Below are 15,214 nucleotides of genomic sequence, written 5' to 3' on the forward strand. Positions count from 1 at the left end.
GTAGCTTTGCTTAGAATTTGGATTCATTTCCCTAAGCCCACCGTGGTGAATAAAGTGTAACTCCAAACTCTCAGGGCGCTGTTTGGTTCTGGTCCGGTTTTCCTGTAACACCTTAACTTGTCTACAGTGACCTTTCACTATTTCAGACACGTGTAAGTGAAATTCACCCTCGGGGCTCTTCTTTCAAGGCTATTTTGGCTGGACTGTCCTCCAGGTTGGGGATGGAGTAGGTAGCATGAGCCGCCATGCATTTAAGTTTTTTTTTTTCAGCAGCCACATTTCAGCCCCAGCCTTTCAGGACCATTAGCAGCTGTTCCCATCTCACAAGCACAGAAACCAAAGTCTGGGAGGGCGATTTCGCAGGATGCAGGCGAGAGGCTGCGCAGAGCCCAAAGCCCAGCTCCAGGTGCAGGTAACCAGGCCCGACGTCACCAGGAGGGGCCGGGCGCTCCGGGTGGGCGGACCGGAAGCGGGAGCCGCGCGGGCCGGAAGCGGGAGCCGCGCAGGGCGGGAGCAGGTGGTTGGGCCTCGCCGGCCGCGGTTGGCCGAGCCCGGCAGCCGAGCCCCGCCGTCCGGGCGCCCGCAGGCCCCGCCCTCCGGCTCGGTTGGCGGACCGGGCTCTGTCCACGACTGGGCGGGCGGGCGGAGGATGGAAGCGGGCTTGTCGGCCATCACGCTCTACCTCGCCAGCGCCAGCAGCCCCGTGGCGGCGACGACGATGGAGCGGGAGCCAGGGAGCCGTGCGGAGGCGGGAGAAGCCGTCGCAGCCTCGGGAGCTGCGGCCGCCGCGGCTTTCCGCGACCCAGCGCGGCAGGTAGGCGAGGCTCCGAGGGAGGGGCGGCCGAGGCGAGGCCCGGGGAGCGCGGCCTCCTCTCTGCCGGGTCCGCGGCTGCCTGGGGCGCGCCCGGCATTGCTCCGAGCAGGCCGCCCTCAGTGTCCCCGCCTCGGCTCATAAACACCGGCGTGGAGGAGGGACCCCTCGCGGACCCCTCCGCTGGCTGCGCCTCAGGCGCGGGGCGGGGGGTAGGGGGGCGGCCCCTGTTTCCAGGGGTGATCGTGGAGCCTCGGGTCTGTGAGCGAGAGAATGCGGGCGTGTCCCCCAGGCGGCCTGGTGGCAGGAGGCGCGGCTCGGTCCCGTCTCGGTCTCTCCGTTTGCAGCTCCCGACCTGGCTGCTGCCCTTGGCTGAGCTGGTAGCAAATCAGGGCTCCTGTTTGCAGGCGTTTTCATTTAATCCCTCTAGCTTCTGCCTGAGGTGGGACTTACCCCGTTCACCAGCGAGGTAACTGAGGCCCAGGGTTGCACTCTCCAGTAGAAGTACAGTGCTAGCCTCATCGGAAATGCTGCATTTCCTAGGAGCCACATCGGAAAAGTAAAAAGAGCCGCGCCGGTGTGGCTCAGTGGTTGAGCGTTGTGGCCCCACGAGCCGGGAGGTCCCGGTTGGGTTCCGGGTCAGAGGGGGTTGCGGGCTGGATCCCCAGTAGGGGGCGGGCAGGAGGCAGCCGATCAATGATTTTCTCTCATTGATGTTTCTCTCTCCTCCCTTCTCTAAGTCAATAAAAACATTTTTTTAAAAAGTAAAACGAAATCCGTGAAGTCGATATTATATTCTATTTAACCCAGTTAAAAAAATTTAACATGTAATTAATATGAATTGAACTTAACTTTAATATTATATTGTATTTAATTCAGTTTTCAGAACACAGATTTCAACATGTAATTAATGTGAAAGTTATCAATGAGATATTTTACATTCTCTTTTTGGTACCAGTCTGTGAAATCCTGTATGCGTTTTATTTTATTTTTTATTTTTATTTTCTTTATTGATTAAGGTATTACATATGTGTCCTTATCCCCCCTTGCCCCCCCCCCGCCCCCCCCCCCCCCCCCCCCGCGTGTCCATTGGTTATGCTTATATGCATGCATACAAGTCCTTTGGTTGCTCTCTCCCCCTTACCCCCACCCTCCCCTACTTCCCTCTGAGGTTTGAGCATCTGATTGATGCTTCTCAGTCTCTGGATCTGTTTTTGTTCATTATATTCCTCAAATGAGTGAGAGCATGAGGAATTTATCTTTCTCTGACTGGCTTATTTCACTTAGCATAATGCTCTCCAGTTCCATCCATGCTGTTGCAAATAGTAAGAATTCCTTCTTTTTTTTTTTTTTTGACCACAGTGTAGTTTTCCATTGTGTAGATGTATCACAGTTTTTTAATCCACTCATCTGCTGATGGGCACTTAGGCTGTTTCCAAATCTTAGCTATTATAAATTGTGCTGCTGTGAACATAGGGGTGCATATATCCTTTCTGATTGGTGATTCTGATTTCTTGGGATATATTCCTAGAAGTGGGATTACTGGGTCAAATAGCAGTTCTATTTTTAACTTTTTGAGGAAACTCCATACTGTTCTCCACTGTGGGTGCACCAGCCTGCATTCCCACCAGCAGTGCACGAGGGTTCCTTTTTCTCCACATCCTCGCCAGCACTTGTCGTTTGTTCATTTGTGGATGATAGCCATTCTGACAGGTGTGAGATGGTACCTCATGGTCGTTTTGATTTGCATCTTTTAGATGATTAGTGACTTTGAGCATGTTTTCATATGTCTCTTGGCCATCTGTGTGTCCTCCTATATGCATTTTAAACCCTACTGCAATTTCCGTTGAACTAGCCACATTGCACATGAGCAATAATTAACCACATGTGGCAAATGATTACTGTTTTGGATAGCATAAGTTTAGAGAGTTAGGTAAGGTTTGGAGGTTTAATTTGTTTTGAATTTGGTACTCTAAAATGGTAGTTTAGGATCTTTGGTCAGATAAAACTAATGAAAATATTGCTTTAACTTGAAACCAGCTCAATTATATACACTTTGGCTATTAAAAATTTAGCTTTGCTCCTGTATAGAAATCTTCCCACCTTCATTGAGAATGAAGCTTTTTCAGTAGCTTCATTTTTGAGACTTAACTACTTGAATGTTAGTGAAACATTTGCCCCAAACTACAGATTCCCAGAGAACAGTGTCTGAATGTTAGTATAGCTCTCTTAATGTTAGTTAATGTTAGTTTGCATTAACAAAAACTTTTCTACATACTACTCTTTATATGTAATTTCTTGTTTTTCTTCTACTGAAGGAGGAAGGTAGGCTGGGAGGAATTCAGGGGGTAATGGTAATTGATTAGGAAGCCACTTTTCACTTTATTTGAGACCTGTTGTTGACAGGCACAGTTGAATTGAACTTTTAAGTCCACAGTACTTGATGTGTTTTCCATTTGATTTTTTCTTCTGTTACTATAATTGTTTTCATTATTACTTAAGCTTTGACACTTAATGGCAAAGTAAACATACCCATACTGACTAACCAGATAAATGAAGAGAGGCTCTTTGTTGTTGTTTTTTAAGTTATTATCTCAAAGCTGTTCATAATTTCTTTCATTACTTTTATTTTTTTAATACATTTTTTATTGATTTCAGAGAGCAAGGGAGAGGGAGCGAGAGATAGAAACATCAGTGATGAGAGAGAATCATTGATCAGCTGCCTCCTGCACTCCCCCCACTGGGCATCGAGCCCACAACCTGGGCATGTACCCTTGACTAGAATTAAACCTAGGACCTTTCAGTCCTCAGGCTGACGCTCTATCCACTGAGCCAAACCAGTTAGGGCGAGGCTCTTTGTTTTGGGTTGGTGACATTATGTTGTTTTCATATCCTTGGTTAAAAAATAATAAAACAAATACTTAAACAGTAAAAAAGGCCCTAGGGCAGTGGTTCTCAACCTTCCTAATGCCGTGAGCCTTTAATACAGTTCCTCATGTTGTGGTGACCCCTAATCTCATTGTTACAGATTGAACATAATTAAAGCATAGTGATTAATCACAAAAACAATATGTAATTATATATGTGTTTTCCAATGGTCTTAGGCGACCCCTGTGAAAGGGTCGTACGACCTCCAAAGGGGTCACGACCCACAGGTTGAGAACCGCTGCCCTAGAGCAAAAAGTAAAGTCATAGGAATCCCCCCATCACTTGTTCCTCACATTCACATTCTCCTAAAGTCACTATGTTTCTGGTATATTCTTTCTGGGATTTCCTATGCATATATAATAATATTTCTTATTAAACAAACATGGGTTCATACTATACATATTATTTTTCTAACTTTCTCTTCTTGCTCTCTCATTCACACATTCCTGAAGCAGAAACATCTTTGGGAACTCCACATCTGTGCCTAGGGGTTTGACCACAGTAAGGGAAGAGATCAATGAGGTGGAGATTTGGATGGAAGGAGAGGCTGCCATCCTGTACTCCTTTATTAGTTTGTCAGAACTGAGAAGTCCCAAGTGTAGGGAAGGGAGTAAGAGATAGGAGCTTTGCCCTAACTTGTTTGGCTCAGTGGATAGAGCGTCGGCCTGTGGCCTGAAGGGCCCCAGGTTCGATTCCGGTCAAGGGCATGTACTTTGGTTGTGGACACATCCCCAGTAGGGGGTGTGCAGGAGGCAGCTGATCGATGTTTCTCATCCATGTTTCTAACTCTCTATCCCTCTTCCTTCCTCTCTGTAAAAAATCAATAAAATATATTTTTTAAAAAAAGAGATAGGAGCTTTGATTTGTGTTTAGCATTAGGCCTCAAACCAGCAGCTTCTCTGACTAGACTTAATTAGAATGAAAGGAATTAAAATTTCACTACTACTTCATTTAGCATTATTTAGCAGCTCTGCTACCAAGCACTTACCATGTGCCAGGAGCTGTAGGCTAAAGGATATAGCAATGAAGGATACACTTCCTACTCCTATGTTGCTAACCACCTAATTGGGAAAGTAAATGTTTTAAAGAAATTCTGGCTGCCATGGGAGTTTATAAAAAGCATATTGCCATTAAAAACAGGCACTGAGGAACAAGAAAGCAGAATAATAGACTGGTTGATTATAAAATATAATCAAACGTATAACATTTTTTTATGACATTACATCTCATAATTTCCTGGTGTTAAAACTGTATTTTCAGATATCTGCAGTTTGTTAAAAGAGAATTTGTATAATTGACAGTACCATTTTTATTTGCAGATTACTGTTTTACTGTAAAAATAAAATGTTTGCAAAATTCAGAAAATAACTTCTATTTATAATTGTTGGAAATTTTGTACTAAACCACTTTCTGGTTGGTTTTCAAATACCTCCCATAACTGACTCCTCCACCCCAAGAAGAGGTTGGAATCACATGTCTAGATTCTTTCACAGATTTTTAAAAAATATGTTGTTTTTTTAAAAAAAACTGATTTCAGAGAGAAGGAAGAGGGAGAGATAGAAACTGATGAGAGAGAGACATCTATTGGCTGCCTCCTGCACTTAGGCATGTGCCCTGAGGGGAATCTATCAGGCAACCTCCAGGTCATGGGACGATGCTCAACCAACTGAGCCACATTGGCCAAGCTCTTTCACAGATTTTTAAATATGCCAATCTGGTTTCAGAAAAGAGGTTGACAAATTATAAGCTATGGGCCAGATCCTACCAACCACCAGTTTATATAAAATTTTATTGAGACAAAGTTATGCCCAGTCATTATGGATTGTCTGTGGCTGCTTTCGCAGAGTTCAGTAGTTGTGACAGATACTATAGCTGCAAAGCGTAAAATACTTTCTGGCCTTTACAGGAAAACTTTGCTCACTCATGCTTAAGATGATAAACTTGGGTTTTACTATAAAAAATTAATATTAAATTTAAAAAATTCCTTAAAAGTCTCATTAGTAAAAATCTTTCTCTGAAATATAATTATTAGAGCAAATAAAATGCCTTTAAAAATATATATATATATTTTAAATTGATTTTAGAGAGAAAGGGAGAGATAGATAGAAATATCAATGATGAGAATCATTGATCTGCTGCCTCCTGAACGCTCCTTACTGGGGATTCAGCCCACAACCTGGGTATGTGCCCTGACCAGGAATTGAACTCTGACTTCCTGGTTCATAGGCCAGCGCTCAACCACTGAGCCACGCCAGTATATAAAAATACTTATATATTTTTATTGATCTCAGAGTGGAAGGGAAAGGGAGAGAGAGATAGAAACATCAATGATGAGAGAGAATCATTGATCAGCTGCCTCCTGCACACCCCCTGCTGGGGATCAAGCCTGCAACCCGCGCATGTGCCCTTGACTGGAATCGAACCCAGGACCCTTCAGTCCACAGGTTGATGCTCTATCCACTGAGCCAAACCAGCTAGGGCTAAAATGCCATTAAAAAATATTTTTATTATCCCAGCTGGTTTTGCTTGTGGATAGAGCCTTGGCCTGCTCACCCAAGGTTCCTGGGTTGATTCCAGTCAAGGGCAGGTACCTCAGTTGCAGGCTCCTCCCCGGCAGGAGGCAACCAATCCATGTGCTTCTCTCACATCGCTGTTTCTCTCTTTCTCTTTTCCACTCAAAATCTGTGGAGCCCTAGCTGGTTTGGCTCCGTAGATAGAGCATCCGCGGACTGAAGGGTCACGGGTTCGATTCCGGTCAAGGGCACATGCCTGGGTTGCATGGTGGCTCTGAGGGCACGGGTAGGGCTGCGTCTGGAGGGCAGACAGTGGGTGAGAAAGCCTCCTTGGCCTGCATGCCCGCTCTTGCCCCTGTCTTGCTCCTGAAGTCGACCTGGGTCAACCACAATGAGTCAGCACACGGGTCATGGCGTCAGATCGGAGTCTGGAGTTGGGTTGGAGCCCCCAGCCCGAGCCTGGTGCTGGGTGCCAGAGTTGTGGAGCTGGAGGTAACAGGCTCTGTCCTCGGAGTGGGAAGCCCGGGGAACCCATGTACGTGCTCCTTCCCAGCTGCGGGCGAAGCCCGCCTCCGACCCCAGCACTTGCTCTGAGCCCTCAGTCGCTCACCGGCCCACCCGTGGTCCATGGAGGCGTGGAGGCCTGGCTTTGGGAAGTGGCCCTTGGGCACCAGCCAGGATGTGCTCAGATGGTTCAATGTGTGAAACCTGGGCGCAACCTCTCTTGTAGCCTTTCATTGGTGGGGTGAGGACCTGAAATCTCTGCCATGCTAGAGTGGCTGTTACTGCTCCAGCTGGGCCTGGATCTGGTGACAGTGCTCCCCGTTGGAGGAGCTGTGGTTCAGGGCTGAGGTTCCCCAGCCGAAGGAACCCCATTTATTCTGAGCTGGGGCATCAAGGTAACTTGGGTTGGGATCCATCAGGCACAGGTGTGTTCTTAGGAGAGGGATTTCCTTAGTTCTGTGCCAGTGGCTCCAAAGTATACCCTGGGAGAACTGACTCTTCCAGTTCTCTGGTTGAGAACTGACTGTGTGTGGTACAGAGAAGCCTTTGGTAACCAGCAGTTTTGTCATAGTTCTGCCTTGTTGGCACAACTGCAGCAGTTGGTCCCCCCAATGCCTAGGCCCCCAAGGAGGTGAGGGAAAAGAGCCCCCATCCCCTGGCTGACAGCTCTGAAGACCAGGGAGCACTCCTCCAGCTTAAAGTCTGTTGCCCTGATTCCAGCCCGTCTCTGATACTGACAGGCAAAGAGTCACCCCTCGTTCCTCGTTTCTACTTTGCATGCAGCTAGAATGAGTTACAGTTTTCTTTTAAAGCAAGTAGAATAGATGCTTTTGCCTTTTTGTACATGTAGCTTTTCAATTTTGAACCTGATCTGGGGGTTGCTTTTGTTACTGCAACTGAACTGAACATTTATGTCCTTTCAGTCAGAAGTGCTCTCCCTTTCCATCTCCTGTGTGGTATCTTTCTCATTTTTCAGGGCCCAGGTGAGGTCACCTTTTCCTTTTGTTACCATTCCTCCTGAGTTACTTCACTAGCTGTGCTCTGTCCTTGTGGGTGTATTTTCCATATCCCCCTAGGGCGGGGACTGGCTCATTTCCCTCTGTATTTCCTACCATATCAGCAATGTCTTTCACAGAAGGGATGCACTAGTATGAATGTTGGCTAAAACAGGTAAGAAAGATAAGGTTCCTGTAATTTATGAAGACACAACTAGGTTTACTGTGCATGAAAGCAAAAGCTGTGACCTTTTAGTTTTTCATTTATCCCGTGTTGATTCCTAAGAGCATTTCCTGATGTGTAGTGTGCAGATATTTTCCTGGAAAACTGGGCAAATGTTCAGTAATTATAAATTATAATGCTTGTGAGTTAGGAAAGATTTAATTATAACTATTTGTTGTGTAAGTGAAGATCTGAAGGAATTTTTATTTTAAAATAAAAATTTTGCTTAGGAAAAAAATTTTGTGTTTCAGCCTTCTTTTTTATAGATTTTTAAGAAATTTATCTTTATTGTTGATAGTATTATAGATCCTCCCCTTTGTGTTTTTTTTTCCCATTGTCTTCCCCCCCCCCCCCCATACCCGCCCTTCCCAGGCCTTCACCACACTATTGTCTGTGTCCATGGGCTATGCATATATGCATATAGGTTTCCTGGTTAATCTTCCCCCATTCACCTCTCTGCCCTTTTGTAGATTTATTTATTTATTTAATTATTTATTTTAAAGTATATTTTTATTGATTTCAAAAAGGAAGGGAGAGACAGATAGAAACATCAATGATGAGAGAGAATCATTAATCAGCTGCCTCCTGCATGCCCCTTGCTGGGGATCGAGCCTGCAACCTGGGCATATGCCCTGACCAGGAATCAAACCTTGAACTCCTGGTTCATAGGTCAATGCTCAACCACTGAGCCACGCCGGCTGGATAGATTTTTTAAAAAATGTTTTGGAAAGAATATAACCAAAAGTCATAGAATAGAGATAGTAACTAAGTTTATACTAGATGTTATGACCCAGCCAGAGTGTTTTGATTTACTAAAGTTGTCGAAGGAAGATACAGTAGTTGAGCCACTGAGAGATTGCTTAGGGAGCCGTGAGAAGCTGCTTCTGCTCTGATGGGAGTGGGTTGGGCGCAGAAGGGAGCATGGTGATGTACTGTGAATGCTCTCAGCTCTATTCACTGACAGGGATTGTTGCTTTGACATCAGATCCATCTAGTTAGCATGATGACTGGAGATCTAAACCAGCTCTTCTGACTTTCCCTTGTCTAAAAGGGAATTCAAAAAGTCATGGTCCAAAAGGAGACTTTGATGTCAGGACAATCCAAACCAAATCTTACATCAAGGGGTAATATGAGATTGGGTAGGAAGGGCTTACTGTGGCTAGGGATCAGGGATAGAAGAAAGGAGATGTGGATAGGCCATATGTTGTCCATTTTTTTAATGGACACACTAAATGGATTGGTCTTTCTTTATTAAGGGCTGGGTTTTGTTTGAGCCCTTAGGACAGGCTAAGGAAATTTTTTTTTAAAGATTAATTCATAGATAGCCCATGCTATCAAGGTTTTCATGATCTCAGTTTGCTACTAGAGTATACAGCAGTGATAGTTCTGCCAGTGATGACCATGTGCTTAATGGAACAATGAATGCCTGAATTCTTTGGATATACTGTATCTTGATTCAAATCCTGGCTTATTACTAAATTTACTTTTGGCAAGTGAATGACACAGAAGAACCATATCTATTTTCTAAGAAGGACCTTAGAAGATTAAGAGGAACAATGCATAAAGTAAAGTTACTTATACTTACATAACTTGGCAATTCTAGTCAACTAGAATTTTTTATCAGTACAGTCCCTCTCTGCAAATGTAGTTCAGAAAACTTAACTAGTAGTTGAACAATAATCATGGATTTAAATTATGTTTGGTCATATTTATAAGTTTAAGAATCCTTATAGAAGACAAAATTTTAAACTCTGGACTATCCTAGAGAATCCTACAGACATGGATTCTAATCATGACAGTCCTGTAGTCCTGTATCATTTTGCTTTGGTTTACTTTTTAAATTGTATCAGTAATACATGAACACATCCTCATCACAAAAACAAAACAAAATTAAAATGTGAACAAAAAGCCCCCTTGATCATTCCCTCCTCCCCCATTTTCACTGTTGCCAGATTTTTTCCCCCCACAATTATTACTGTGCCTTTTCAAAATCTTCAGGTAAGAAGATTCAATGAAGGTTTTCTTAGGAGTTTAAACCTGAGGCAAGGTGAGAGGGGAAAAAAAAGTTACTTATATTCTCCCATTGTTTGCACTTACTCTGAGTTTGGCACTTGGCTATATATATGTAGGAGTGGAATTGGATATAATTAGAATTCCATAGACTTAAGTATTATACTTTAAAAATTTGTAAAATTTTTTACTATCAGAAAAACTCTGTTGTCACCTGTATATTATTGACTAAGAAATCTGGAAGTTCAGAGATAAAACACTGATGGCCTGCTTTACAGATCTGGTTTATAAATGAGTTTTATTTGACCTGCACAGTGCTTTAAAATTATTTTCAATTTAATGTCTTTAGTTGAGGCATTTTTTCTCTAAAGCATCTATCCTGCCATCTGTAGCTTTATTCATTTTGGTACCTGTTTGGCCCTAAAAGGCATTTGAATTTAGGACTCCTGTTTTGAGAAAAGGAGAGCTTCAGAATTAGCTGAACTGGTTTTGTTTCGCTCACACATAGCTAAGCTCAAATTCAAATACTAATTAGACTTTCTTAATATAAACAGTTTTTTTATGTATTTAACATATGTATATGTGTGTCATATGATTTTCTCTTGATATTACACATTAACTCAGCCATAATTAGTGTTAGTCTTTATTTTTTTAAAATATATTTTATTGATTTTTTACAGAGAGGAAGGGAGAGGGATAGAGAGTTAGAAACATCGATGAGAGAGAAACATTGATCAGCTGCCTCCTACATATCTCCCACTGGAGATGTGCCTGCAACCAAGGTACATGCCCTTGACCGGAATCGAACCTGGGACCCTTCAGTCCGCAGGTCGATGCTCTATCCACTGAGCCAAACTGACCAGGGCAGTGTTAGTCTTTAAAATGATTGATGTTCAGCATGTCTTCACATATTATACAGTGTTGGAATTGCTATGACTTGAAGTGTGGTGCTTGATTTCTTAGCTGTTTACTTAAACAAAATTAAACTTAATTGGTTAAGTTCTGTTTTTTCACCTTGTTATTGACTATGCAGATGTTTGCTTTATTATTGATTAAACTCTTTTTAAATGCTATTGATGCTTTTGTGTGTATATGATCTGTTTTATTTTTTTATTTTAAACATTTAGTCACCTTTATTTATTTATTTTTTGTTTGTTTGTTTTTGTTAATTCTCACTCGATATTTTTCCATTGATTTTTAGAGAGAATAGAAGAGAGAGGGAAAGACAGAGAGAAATATTGATGTAAGAGAAACACATCGATTGGTTGCCTCCTGCAGGAGGCCTGACCATGGCTGGGGCTGGGGAGGAGCCTGCAACCAAGGTACATGCCCTTGACTGGAACCGAACCCGGGGCCCTTTGGTCCGCAGGCTGGTGCTCTGTCCACTGAGCCAAACCGGTCAGGGCTGTTTAATTTTTTTAAAAACTGTTTAAGAATTGGCTTATGTTCTTATTCCCTAAAATAAAGCAACCTGGAATTTTTTTGGTCATATGAATGAATATTAATCTCACTTGAAACTCTCATTTTCTTAATTTATTATCAACATTAGATGAGTAATGAAAGAAGCTTTGAAAATGTAGAACTGGGAGTCATCGGAAAAAAGAAGAAAGTCCCAAGGAGAGTCATCCACTTTGTCAGTGGTGAAACAATGGAAGAATATAGCACGGATGAAGATGAAGTCGATGGCCTGGAAAAGAAAGATGTTTTGCCTACTGTTGATCCGGTAGGTTTGATAATAGCGATTTTTTGTGTGTCAGTGGGTTTTGGTTAGATTGATTTGTTTCCCCATTGAATGGGAGGGGACTTCTGAGGTTTTGGTCATCTATATTCTGATTATAAAATGATGCATTATAATTTTGGTAAAAAATAGTATTTTTATACAATATGGATGGAAATATTTCCTGCATTTCAGAAGCCTGAAATAGTTTTGTTTTATTTTATTTTTAATCATTTTTTAAGGTTTTAATTACAGTTGACATACAATATTATATTAGTTTTAGGTGTACGCCCCAGTGATTAGACAGTATAACTTACCAAGTGATTATCCTGATAAATCTCATACCCAGCTGACACCATACATAGTTATTAGAATACTAGAGGCCTGGTGCACAAAAATTTGTGCACTCGGGGAGGGTGGGAGGGGGGTCCCTCAGCCCGGCCTGTGCCCTCTCCCAGTCTGGGACCCCTCAGGGGATGACCTGCTGGCTTAGGCCCGCTCCCCGGGGGATTGGGCCTAAGATGGCAATCAGACATCCCTCTGGCAGCCCGGCAGCCCTCGGGGGATGTCCACCTGCCAGCGGGGAGCAGGCCTAAACTGCAGTCGGACATCCTTAGCGCTGCTGAGGAGGCAGGAGAGGCTCCCACCACCACCGCTGTACTGGCAGCCATCAGCTTGGCTTGTGGCTGAGCAGAGCTCCTCCCATGTGAGAGCACCCTGGCCACCAGAGGGCAGCTCCTGCATTGAGCGTCTGCCCCCTGGTGGTCAGTGTGTGTCATAGTGACCAGTCATTCCCAGTCCTTCTGCTGTTAGGGTCAGTTTGCATATTACCCTTTTACTATATAGGATAGAGGCCTGGTCCACGGGTTGGGGACGGCTGGTTTGCCCTGAAGGGTGTCCTGGATCAGGGTGGGGGTCCCGCTGGGGTGCCTCGCCAGCCTGGATGAGGGGATGATGGCTGTTTGCAGCTGGTCACACCCCCTTCAGGGTGGGGGTCCCCACTGGGGTGCTTGGCCAGTCTGGGTGAGGGGCTGAGGGCCGTTTTCAGGCTGGCGGGTGACTGAAGCTCCCAACCTCTCCTTTTTTTTCTTTTTTTTTTTATTCTGGGATTTATTTACCTTCTGTGACTGTCACTGGAGCTGAGAGCCGGCTTTAGCTCTGAGGCTTGGCTCCAGCTCTGAGACCTCGGTTTGTTTGGCTTCTATAATTGAAACACTGTTGCAACTCCAGCTCTGAGGCCCGGCTGGCTGAAAGCAGGTTTCTGGGGATTGTTTAGCTTCTATAATTGCAACATAGTTGCTTAGAGTGCAGCTCAGAGCTGGGCGGCGGCAGGCGGGGAACCTTGGCTTCCTCCATCACTGGAGCAAGCAAGCCTCCTGTTTGCTTCAGCTGCCTGGCTGCCGGCCGCCATCTTGGTTGACAGTTAATTTGTATATCGCCCTGATTAGCCAATGGGAAGCGTGTCGTAGGTATGGTTAATTACCATGTTTGTCTATTATTAGATAGGAGGATTATTGACTATATTCCCTATGTAGTACTTTACGTCTCCATGACTATTTTGTAACTACTAAGAAATCTATCTATGAAAATGTCTTCCTTTCTTATACTATTTTCACAAAATTCATTGGTTTAAAAAAAAATTATGATAAGAACACTTAACATTAGAGCTACCATCTTAACAAATTGTTAAGTGTACAATAAGGTATTGTTAACTATAGTCACTACATGGTACAGAACATGATCTCTAAAACGTAATCATCCTGTATAATGAAATGTTATACAGATGGAATAACAACTCCCCAGTTCCCTCCTTCCCCCAGTTTCTGGCAACCACTATTCTATTCTCTGTTTTTATGTTTGATTATTTTAGATAACTCATATAAGTGGAATCAAGAAGTATTTGTCCTTTTGTGACTGGCTTGTTTTACTTAGCACAATGTCCTGAAGGTTCACTAAGTGATTGTATATGACAGGATTCCCTTCTTTTAAAGGATGAATAATAGCAAAGTAAACTTTTGTCTGATAAGGCAAAAGAATTTTGAAAAGATATTGTCTTTTTTTTTTAAAAAAAAAAATATATTTTATTGATTTTTTACAGAGAGGAAAGGAGAGGGATAGAGAGTCAGAAACATCGATGAGAGAGAAACATCGATCAGCTGCCTCCTGCACACCTCCCACTGGGGACGTGCCCGCAACCAAGGTACATGCCCTTGACCGGAATCGAACCTGGGACCCCTCAGTCCGCAGGCCGGCGCTCTATCCACTGAGCCAAACCGGCCAGGGCAAAGATATTGTCTTGTATTTAAATAGTAGATTTGTAAAACAGACTCAATATTTTTTTTAAACCCTGACATTTAAAATGAAGACTTAATAATACTCCTGGTATACTTGATAGAAAACAAGAAATGGAATCAACATCATTAAAATGTCCATACTACCAAAGGCAATCTACAGATTCAATGTAATACCTATTAAAATACCAATGGCAAATTTTATAGAGCTAGAACAAACACTACAAAAATTTATATGGAATCAAACAAGATCCCAAATAGCTGCAGCAATTTTGAGAAAGAAAAACAAAGTTGGAGGGATCACAATACCAGATTTCAAGTTATACTCACCGTAATCAAAACAGCCTGGTAATGGCACAAAAACAGGCATATAGATCAATGGAATAGAATAGAGAACCCAGAAATCGGCCCAAGCTATTACACTTAAGTAATATTTGACAAAGGAGGAAAGAGTATACATTGGAGTCAAGACAGTCTTTTCAATAAATGGTGTTGGGAAAATTGGACAGATACATGCAAGAAAATGAAACGAGACCACCAGCTTACACCATACACGAGAATAAATTCAAAATGGATAAAAGACTTAAATGTAAGTCATGAAACCATAAATATCCTAGAACAGTGGTTCTCAACCTTTTTGCCCTTTAAATACAGTTCCTCATGTTGTGACCCAACCATAAAATTATTTTTGTTGCTACTTCATAACTAATGTTGCTACTGTTATGAATCGTAATGTAAATATCTGATATGCAGGATGATCTTAGGCGAGCCCTGTGAAAGGGTCGTTCGACCGCCAAAGGGGTCACAACTCACAGGTTGAGAACCGCTGTCCTAGAAGAAACTATACCAGTAGTCAGCAAAATCTCAGATGTCTCTTGTAGCAATATGTTTACAGATACATCTCCTAAGGTAAAATAAACTAAGGAGAAAATAAATAAGTGGGATGACATCAAAATAAAAAGCTTCTGCACAGCAAAAGAAACCACCAAAATCAAAAGAGAGCCCACTGTACGGGAGAACATACTTGGCAATGATACGTCTGATAAAGAGTTAATATCCAAACTAATAAGGAACTCAGATAACTTAACAAAAAGGAAGTCAAACAATCCAATAAAAAAAATAGGTCAAGGACCTAAATAGACAAAGAGGACATACAGATGGCCAAGAGACTTATGAAAAAAATGTTCAAAGTCTCTAATCATCTGAGAGATGCAAATCAAAA

The 15,214-nt window shown here is 42.9% G+C and overlaps 1 protein-coding gene across 1 annotated transcript in view; it reads left to right on the plus strand.

Annotated features, from left to right (window-relative positions):
* The first annotated feature begins 518 nt into the window (after positions 1–518).
* Positions 519–15,214, plus strand: part of FAM177A1 (family with sequence similarity 177 member A1) — a 28,701-nt gene continuing 14,005 nt past the window's right edge. Inside the window, exons 1-2 of the mRNA XM_070427986.1 lie at positions 519–814; positions 11,534–11,707. Coding sequence (XP_070284087.1) covers positions 650–814; positions 11,534–11,707 — 339 coding nt within the window. The 5' untranslated portion in view covers positions 519–649. The remainder of the gene's footprint in view (positions 815–11,533; positions 11,708–15,214) is intronic.

This window comes from Myotis yumanensis, unplaced genomic scaffold (assembly GCF_028538775.1).
Source record: "Myotis yumanensis isolate MYYU_CA2020_CCGP unplaced genomic scaffold, mMyoYum1.0.hap1 SCAF_1, whole genome shotgun sequence".
Classification (NCBI taxonomy): Eukaryota; Metazoa; Chordata; class Mammalia; order Chiroptera; family Vespertilionidae; genus Myotis; species Myotis yumanensis.